The following is a 10,690-nucleotide window of genomic DNA, read 5'->3' as shown; positions in this document are numbered from 1 at the left end:
GTGTTTGGATCTGTTGTAGGTACCACAAATGGTATTGATTTAATGCCTTTAATGATTTAATGGTTGAGGGACAAAGGAGACACGGATCTTATGAGAGTGTAACAGAAAAGAGCAACATATTTCAACTCTGTGCACCCACAGGATGAAGTCTCTTACAAGGCCCATCTTTAAAATATGCACAAGGTGGAGTGAAATTGAAAAGAAAGGAAACAAACATCAGAAAACAGTCATACACACACAATTATTATTACGTTTGTTTCCAGTCCTGGTCCTGGTTTTAGATCACCATATCCATTGCCAAACAATCTATACAAGAGGTATTAACAGGCACTAGAAACTGACCTGTGTCCCTCAGTCATTCTTATGTGAACAGGCACTATAATTGGGGTTACCAGCAACATGCAAGAGTGTGTAGGATAAGAGTGTAAGCGATTAGAAAGGCAAGTGCTGCTGAGAGTCTAATATCGTAAATGATAAATGCAGCTAAAACTTCTTGTAGCCTACTTTGTGCTCCAGAACTTGAAGTATTGTGTGTTGATATGTTTTTTTGATTAGTGCAATGTAAACAGAGTGGAAAGTTAAATTATTATAATGATTATTAAAATGTAGAACACTAATAATCTGCTGCACCTTCCAGCAAATATGTATGTATTGGAGTGTCTTCAATGCTTTATATTACAATTACAAATATTTTAATCACTGAAACCTAGCAATGCTTTCAAACATTTTAAGCATTTTTACATCTATGGTTTCACTTTTCACTTTTTCTCATCAGAAGGAATTCCACCTCAGGGAGGAACACCAACTTCCTGTATTTGGTTAATAACAAAAACATCTAAAATATGATTACAACGCGGCATGCTGCTTTGCACAATACAGCTTAAACACGTTAACTATTCATTCATTGAAAATGTGCTGTTGTTTCTCATTGAGGATAAACATTCTGCGACCGGATAAAGGAATAAATCATTCAGTCTCTGGTGGCTATGCTGGTGGAAAACAGCTTCAAAACTGAAATAAACAGATTTTCTGTATCTACTGGCTTACTTGTCTAATGAGTCCACAGGGACTGTTGGGACATCTTACACATGACAGGGAGGTACCGGGTTCTTCAGCTTTCTTCACCATGTCCTTCAGGGCATAGGAAACAAGATGCAATGATGCAGTATGCACCAAAGGTCTGTTTCACAAACATGACTACATTTACCCAAGTCAATTGAGAATAACAATTTTCCATAACAAAACAAACAGGATCAGAAATAAACAAATAAAACAAATAATAGCTATAAAAATTATACAATGCCCGGCAATGTTTTACAAGATATCAACAACCCTAATTATGTAAGATAGTCAAACATGGTCAAAATTTATCAAAATATGGTCCTCTGGAATATGCATGTAGCACAGAAGAACTTAGTCCTTCATTTCAGTTAATACCATTTATATGAGTAGAATTATTATTCACACTTTGTAGTGGTAAAGATTTTAAATTGTATAAAAGCAACAACAAATTGTGTGGCTTGATCAGCATTATGAGAAAAATAAACTGGTTGACCTAACAGGAGTTTATTTTGAATAATACAAGCTGCTGCAATATAAATGCAACAATCCTTCAACTGATATTTTTATACCCTCCTAGTAAAATTAATTTGCTTACAAATGGTGTTGGCTAGGTTCAGGTTCTGACTAGCGCCTCACAACTCAATCCTACCAAAATTACACAAGTTTAATTGCACTCAAAGGACAAATTTGTAATATAGTCTTTTGCAAACAAAACGGTACTACACTGCTTTCTCTCTCTGAGTCCTGTAATACTGGGACTGAATATTTTCTGAAGAGTGTCACCCTAAGCATTTATTCCAAATAACAATGTGTTCCTTCTGGTGTTTGGGAACAACACGGCAAAACTTAATGTATATGAGATTTAGTGTCATAATGTATATGAAATAGATTTTCATAGATTGAACATGTTTTAAAAATCACTTCTTGTCTTGCCCTTTTTTTAAAATCATATTGGTTGTTGAAGTCTGTGGAGGACTGTTTACTGCAAATACTGTAAATGTTGGAAGTCAAGTTTTTCTAGGGCACAGTCTTAGCATGAAAAGCAGGATTAGTGACATGTTAATAATCTAAACTCCTCCTCTTTAACATTCTGAACAAAGGTATCCCCGCCCTCTTAAAAAATGCTGAAAGAAACAGATGTATACATACACAGTTGCAGGATACATGAAGAAGTTCAGCAACCACCTAGGCTCTTGGCTCTCATGGATTCCCTTGAGATTCAGCCATCAGATAAGTTAAAGTACTTTAAGAAGGACGATTTCGAGACAGACTGGATCAAGGTTGCAAACGGGGAGTTCTGCCAGGTTTTCAAAGTGAAAGTCAAGTTATGGAGGGCCACTCTTGCGATGAAATGTTTCTCAGATACATTCTCGGACACCAGTTTCTACAGGTATTGGATTTTTGTTTCTGTTGAATCTTAAAACCCACTAAGCTTTGGATTTTTGTGGTAAATTGGTGTCTGGCATGGGTCGACAGACAGCAACTGCTTTCTTTGTATTGTGCAAAGAGATCATGTACGTAGGGAATGTAAAATTAACTTAATATACACAATGACCGATTGAAGAGATGGCGTTAGATTTAAGATTTGGAACAGTTCTCTTTGAATCTGGACCATTTTCTGTAATAGATTAGATGCCAAATAAATAATTTCATTATTAGTCTGGAATATTCTTGACATTGATTGATGTTAAGCCAGACAAGTTCACAACAGAAAAAGTTAGCAGAAAAGAAAATTACAATATATAATATGTTATCCCCCACCTTATAAAGGCAGCAAGCTGTATAAACGACTGCAAATTGTATTTTTTGCTTTGTTTGATATTGTAGGAACATGATGAAGGAGGTTTCCAAAATGGAGAAAATTAAGTTCACCTACATTGTTTCCATCTATGGGTTCTGCAATGATCCACCTGCTATAGTCATGGAATACATGAGCAATGGCTCTTTGGACAATCTGCTCACTAGCCATGTGTTAATGTGGCCCAAGAAGTTTCAAATGATTCATGAAGTGAGTATGGGGATGAACTTTCTCCACAGCATGCAGCCACCCTTGCTCCACCTCAACCTCAAGCCAGCAAACATCCTTTTGGATGATCATCTGCACATCAAGGTAAGAGTGGGACTGTGGTTGGTGAGCATTCAGTTGCTCTGCTTGAGCATGGCCCATTTGGGACGTCTTAAAATGTTACAAGGCTTCTTCACTCTTAGACAATACCATATTGAAAGTGATTCAAATGAGATTTCCCAGGAATAGTAAAGTATGGAAAACAGAAGAAGTGAGTGCTATACCCATTCCACATGTGTTATGGTCTACTTGTGTGAGTGTATTATAGTTACATAGGTGCCTGCACAATAAGTTTCAGTAAATTATGCTTGTAGTTGAAAGATCTCTCACCCATCATTGAAACATAGTTATTCTGTAATTCATTTAGTGAAATACACATAATTCACTAAACTGCCGTCTATGTATTTTATAGAACAGCCTAGAGACAAAATTGTAATGATTATGGCTGACTGAACTAAATAGGGTGTGTGTAACATTTTGGATGGTAACTCTTTCAGAAATGAGTGGCAGTCAACAGTCTACACAGCCCCCTGCCTTGACATCATTCTGGAAACACATAATGGATCAATAAGTACAGCCTGAGGAACACTATATTTAATATAATATTGGTTACTAAACTAATTGAACTGCACGCCTCCTCATCTGAGGGCTGAAAAAGTAATTCAGCCCAATGTGAAAAATGGTTTTGCAGATTAACTTTGTTTGCATATTAAAACTCACACTCTGTAAATCCTGGAAATACAGCATGGTTTTACGAGAAGGACATCAGATAGGGAATTGGCAATAACTTAAACTGCTGACTTTTAACAGGAAAGAGGATATTTATTAGGGCTAAAATATATATATATATATATATATATATATATATATATATATATATATATCGAGAGAGTGAGAGAGAGAGAGAGAGAGCCAACAGTATGTGCTTATTATTTCTTTTCTGTGTGTTTGTGACAGATCTCAGATTTTGACTTTGTCAAATGGGAGGAGTCTTCAAACATGATGGAGTTTATAGAACAATCCACAGGTAGAGGAAACATCAACTACATCCCTCCTGAAATGTTCACAGAAAAAAGCAAACTACCAGGGACCAAATACGATGTTTACAGGTAAATGCCACTGTAGTACCCTGAGGTGACAGATTACTGCCTGAAAACTGAATTTGTGTTACCTATTCATCACTGTTACAATGATGTTGGTTCAGTCTTGCCATGTAACATGAGGATTTATCAGAAGTCCATTTGACCAATAATGTCTTCCTGGATTAAACATGTATCGTGCTGTGTTGTGGTTAGATAATGGTATTAAAACTGTTTTCCATGCAATTTGCTTATACTGTAATTGCAACAACTTCTTAATTAACATGCTGGTACGTGTTAATAACCTAAATATTTAAAGAGCTTTCATATTGACTGCGGAATTACAGACTTCAAAAATGGAATTTTGAGATTGTTTCACAATCCGTTTCTTTGCCTAAGCTTTACATCAAGGGACAGTGGGTTGTTATTGGCCTGTTCATCTTCCTGAATCACTTTTCTTTTTTCCTTTTGGCAGTTTTGCTATTGTAATGTGGGAGATACTAACTCAGAAAAAACCATATCCAGGTAATTATCTAGCCGAAGGTTATCAAATGCATTACACATAAAAAAATGAGATAACCATACAGATATTGACATTGCAACAACAGCCAGAACAACTATACTTTTTTTAGCATTTCACGAAGAGTTTGTTTTTGTTCTATGGATCTATTTGGCTTCTTAAAATGCAGCTGAGCTTGATCATTGTTATATTGCCACAGCTCTACAGACAAAATAAGTAAAGACACCAAATGATACAGACACATTATACAGGTACACAGTGTACAATGTGTCCACTAGCTCTCTTTAATAGGAATTATCTATTTGTGTTTCATCAGGAGCCAATATGATGGCCGTAATAATGAAGGTCACGTCTGGCAAGAGGCCCTGTCTGGAAATGATTCCCGAGCAGAGGCCAGTGGAGTGTGACCAGATGATGGCCTTAATGCAGAGGTGCTGGAGTCCGGATGCGAGACAAAGACCGGGCTTTTTAGGTAATCCTGATCTGATCCCCTCATGTCAAAAAGGAAGGAAATTAAAATTAATGAAATTAAATTACCCTCCTTGAGTTCCAGGGATCTACCAGACAAATGTTACAGAGGTGCTACTTACACCATCTGCAATCTTATTTATTATTATTTTTATTTTTAATAAGATCCCTAATGAAGCCACCACTGTCACAACTGCAATACCAACACCAGTACTCAAATCAATAAAGGCTCCAGTCTCTATTTAAATAATCACAGATGAGAATATTTTACAGTGTAAACCACAACATTTTTATACAGGGAAGTTTTTAACAATGTAACATGTATAAGCACAGATTAATCCCCCCTTATATAGACCTGGGGAATGTCTGCATATCACATTCCACTGAAAATGAACTAACCAGTCAGAGACAGACAGGATCTTCAGCTTGCATCCTTGTCAGTGAAAATGTTGTACAGATACATAACTCAAGCCTATGACAATGCACCTCAGAACTATAAAAATATACCCTAAATAATAGCATATAGGCTACATAAAGTGGTTGTTTTTTGTGCAGGAAAATGTGATACTACATTAATTAATCCTCTTTCATCCTAGATATTGTCAGAGAGACAGAAATCCTCGGGGAGATCCTGAGAATACCTGACCTGTCTCGTGGGTGTGACAAAAAAACGAAATCAAACCAACTCACATTCTCCAAAGTGTTCAGCAGCCTCATGGGAGTAAGTCCACCCAGTTGTGTAACTGTCAGTTTCTGCTGTTTCTAGGGGCAGGTAATTAATAGATACAGAGGCACAGGATTTTTGATAAGCTCAAGACAACAGTGTCTCCAAATCACTACAGGAAAAACTTAAAGCATATGCCAAATGCAATTAACTGCCGTACTCCTGGGAAAATGTGGTGATAAATGGTAGTTTGGATTCAAATTTGATGTAAAGCACATATGCTGAAGTTCAATAATTGGAAGTTGGCACAACCTTTTAATAAGGACCAATATACATTCCCTGGAGGCCACACAAATCACAGGCTTAGTAAATGAATACTAAAGAGTCAGGTTTAGGCAAGTTTAAATTTAGTAGGACAGTTTCAAATGGTCCCCATAGCAGAAATAATGAGGCCATTTCACTCATTTACTGAAAAACTGTCAAATAAGGCTATACATAGTCTGCTTAGGTAAATGTAGATTCAGGGAAAATACAGGCTGACTAGTATACATTTGGAGGCAACTGAATACACGCATCATCAGTGTTTGTCAATCCCAAAAATCTTTCCATTTATCTCAATCTGCCGAGTCTCTTTTCACCAAACATTTGGCAAACCATTCATTTTAGTCTCACACTGTGCCCTTTTTCATATCTTTTTTGAAAGATGACACATACGAAGATGAACCCTGGCGTGAATGACACAGGTCGGTATTAGATTCAAAATTGTGTTTTATGTATAATTCTACAACCCATTGTGTCTGTACAGAAAAAAAAAGCCCCAAAAAAGCATCTTATTAAAAAACGAATGGTTTGGGACAGACGCATAAAGTTTTGCTGACAGTTGCAACAGTTTTCAGCTTAATGGTTTTATATCAGAGAGCAAGTAACTTCAGACTAAAGATTGCAGACACAAAGACATCAATCCAACACTTAAATTATTAATGCACCGTCTATTTTTCAATGAATTCTTTAACAGTACACAACTTTCACTGTTTTCCCTGCAGAAGGAGAATATTCTGATAAGGGTGTAATTGGGCTCCTGTCAAGCAGAGACTTCACTACATTTAAGGAGAGCCTAAACAAGCAACATGTTTATATGCGGTTTGAAAAAGGCAACTCCATACTCCACTATGCTGTTGCCACAGGAGACGTGGATACCGTGAAACACGTTCTGAATTTTGGAGCTGCAGTGGATTCCTACAGTGGCAATGGCTACACGCCTTTGATCATTGCCGTACTCTATAAATTTCTAGACATCTGCTCCTTGCTTATCGCGCATGAGGCAGATGTGAACTTGTCTGATGAGGACGGTTGGACCCCTCTCCACTTTGCTGCTCAAAATGCTGAGGACAGAATTGCTCGTCTGCTTCTCGACAATTCCGCAAAGGTCAACGCGAGTGAGAAAGATGGGTGGACACCTCTCCATCTGGCATCACAGAATGACCACGAAAACATGGTCCGCATCCTGCTGTCACGTCAAGCTGCTATCGAGCAACAGGAGAAAGAGGGTCGGACAGCGCTGCACATCGCGTCCGTTTATGGCCATGTTAACATAGTCAAGCTGTTGATTGGACACGGGGCGGACGCCAACAAAACAGAGAATGGACAGTGCACGCCGCTGCACATGGCTGCCAAAGACGGGCACTTCCGAGTCGTAAGGCTCTTGATAAAGAGTGGGGCAGATGTACACAGCCTGGATAATAACCAATTCACTGCTTTGCACTTGGCCGCATTGAAGGGGCACAACGGGATATGCAGACAGTTACTTGGGCAAAGGGCAGATCCAGACTTGAAAACTTCCCAACAATGGACAGCCCTGCACCTAGCTGCTCTAAAAGGCCACCAGGCCACAGTGCTTCTCTTGGAAGAGAACCATGCTGTGGTCAACTCAAGGGGAAAAAATGGGCAGACCCCGCTCCACTTGGCATGCCGCTATGGCCAGGAGGAGGTGGTCTCCGCACTGCTGACAGTAGGAGTGGACCCAAACATCGCTGAGGATTCTGGGTGGACGCCCCTCCACATGGCCTGCCAATGTGGGAGTTTCCCCAGCGTGCTCCAGCTGATCGCTCATCGTGCAGATGTCAACGCCCAGCACAAATGCGACTGGACTCCTCTGCACTTTGCCGCCTACAATGGCAACGTGCCGATTGTCAAAGCACTGCTAATGAATGGTGCTGAGCAGGATGCCAGGGATGCCTCGGGCTTCACCCCTCTGCATCTAGCTCTGAGCAACAATAAACAGGAAGTTGCACAGCTGCTTAGTTGCCAGGACACCTGACCCCCTGTCATTTATCTTTAAAATGCTACAATAACAATTTATTTATTTAGGCCTACACATGTAATATATATATGTTTTTTTTTTTTGTTTCATGCATTACTCTTCACGCATTACATGTTTATTATGATATTTATTAAATAAATATATGTATAAATAGCATTGGTTTATAATATATTTAATAAATATCAAGATTATTATTAATAATTATAATAACTTCATTACATTATGTGATGCCATTTTTTAGACTTAGAGGAAATGTTATCAAATACTAGAATTCCTTCAAATTCTGATACTTTTTACTGCACTGGCTTTGCAATAAGATGATATCAATCCATTTGTGTTGCTATAGTTGCCCATGCAGTCATACAGCATCAAATGCAATGCCAAAATGCATCATTGATTTATCTTCAACATTTGTTTTTAAACATCAGTCAGCATTTCTATGGGTCACTTTTTCAAGACAATAAATAAATAAATAAATAACATATTTTGTCCACAGTATAATTCAAGCGATAGAACCAAGAGCCTTTAGAATGACAAGACATTTTATTATAAAGACATACTTCTATCAGAAGGTATGGTGTGATTTGGATGATCCCAAAATGTTAGAATCAGAGTTCCCAGTATATTTGTATTCTGTAGCTAATAAGCTCTAGCATGCACACTATCAGACAAAATACACAGGAATAATACTACTAGCAGGCGCTTTGTTCCCTCATAATCATCTCATCACTTTTGACTCTTTGAGGGAGACACTTGTCTGACTTTATGTTTTGTTGTTCTTTGCCTGCGACATAATACTACTTTCAGATTCTGCATTCCACTCATGCTTGCATTCCAGACGTGACAGTCTGTCGTGGGTGTACAAAGGTGCGCGTCATCTTCATTTGCTGGCGCTAGAAGCAAGAGCAAATTCCTGTCAAACTCAGGAGCCTAAAACATCCACACTTCCAATAAATAAATAGACTGAATCACAGAGGGCTTATGTCGAGCTTAGATCAAAGCATCTGACTTTTCATTGGCAGGGTGGGATCCCAGAAACCTTATTTTGTTTGTGTTCACATGCTGTTTAGAACAAGGATCTCTTTAGTTCTTTGTATAAAACATGACAGTTGTACAACAGAAACCACCAGTAGTGAAGAAAGTGCTTCTTTTTAATTCCTACATTAATATGTAAAGAAAGCAAACCAAAAGTAGAAAACCATTTTTTCAAGGTTGATTTTGTACCGAGTTCTTTATAAGAACTGTGAAACTAATCCATCTTGCTAAGGTAAAAAGACACCTCCAGTGGAGTATATCAGATATGCAGGCATTCAGAAAATGGCTTAGATTGTCCATACCTATGAGACAGGGTACATGAGGGGTGGGACAAACTAGAAAATCCGGGGAAGGGACAGAGATTCTATTGCCACTCGAACCTACTATAATAACGCATACATACCCAAGTAGCCTCACCAGTCGAATGTATGCATTTGTTTGTTAAACTGTATGGACCACCACTATGATAGGAAAATACATTAATGGGTGTGAGAACAATTCTATTTTTTATATCAGCAATTTGATTAAAATAAAAATAGATTGATTGGTTGATACTGGATAAGGCATATCACACCAACCTTTTTAAAATGTTATGAATGCTAATGAAATACATAAAAAAGTTGATTAAAAAATAATGTATTTAATAAATATATTTTCTTATACAATAAGACGCATTTTTAACTATGTGCATTGCAACAATAATGATATTGATTAAATTATATATACATACACCAATCTTGGCATCCTAATGCTTTTCTGTGTTTTCGACCACCAAGGTGATTAATCATTTGTAATTCTTCGAGACATGTTATGAAAAACAACATGTACATGCCTCTCCAGTCATACATCGCTGCTTCTTGATGACATCATGCGAAAGTAAAACCCGCATGAAATACCATTGTAATCTGCGTTCAACTCATGTTGTGGTCTGCTTACTTTGCTAGAATTGCCTGATATATTTTAATTATTATTTGTGTATGTGTTTTAATAAAACATGCTGGTGGTTTCACTATCTATATTTTCTTAAAATACCCAATTTCCCTTATATAACATCTAATAAGGGTGGCGTTGTCCACTATTATAATTTAGAATATTCGGTCGGTCGGTCGCTACATTATTACAATAATTAAAATTTCTTATAATTCTCCTTTAAATAATTTTTGACCAAACCCCCTTCAAATCACACATCCAGTATCATTTTAAATCCAAAGCCTCATCTTCAGAAGTGAAGATGATTAAAATGTTAGTTAGATTGAATTTAATTGGTGGAGATGTATTTAGAAGAGCTCACCTTTATGATTAGGGGTGAACATTACCTGGCCAATCTGACGGAAAAATAATAATCTCCTCTGAGTCTTTTTTCTTAATATATATATACACTCACCTAAAGGATTATTAGGAACACCTGTTCAATTTCTCATTAATGCAATTATCTAACCAACCAATCACATGGCAGTTGCTTCAATGCATTTAGGGG

The 10,690-nt window shown here is 37.5% G+C and overlaps 1 protein-coding gene across 1 annotated transcript; it reads left to right on the top strand.

Moving 5' to 3' along the window:
• Positions 1 to 2,216: 2,216 nt before the first annotated feature.
• ankk1 (ankyrin repeat and kinase domain containing 1) lies at positions 2,217 to 10,201 on the top strand. Its single transcript, XM_066708544.1, has 8 exons — positions 2,217 to 2,452; positions 2,890 to 3,172; positions 4,085 to 4,236; positions 4,682 to 4,731; positions 5,043 to 5,198; positions 5,791 to 5,915; positions 6,562 to 6,601; positions 6,902 to 10,201. The coding sequence occupies exons 1-8, from the start codon at positions 2,265 to 2,267 to the stop codon at positions 8,173 to 8,175; spliced, it is 2,268 nt and encodes a 755-aa protein (XP_066564641.1). The 5' UTR covers positions 2,217 to 2,264; the 3' UTR covers positions 8,176 to 10,201.
• The last annotated feature ends 489 nt before the right edge of the window (positions 10,202 to 10,690 follow it).

This window comes from Amia ocellicauda, chromosome 1, assembly GCF_036373705.1.
Source record: "Amia ocellicauda isolate fAmiCal2 chromosome 1, fAmiCal2.hap1, whole genome shotgun sequence".
Lineage (NCBI taxonomy): Eukaryota > Metazoa > Chordata > Actinopteri > Amiiformes > Amiidae > Amia > Amia ocellicauda.
The sequence above is the reverse complement of the archived record's forward strand: the minus strand, read 5'-3'. Positions and strand labels throughout refer to the sequence as shown.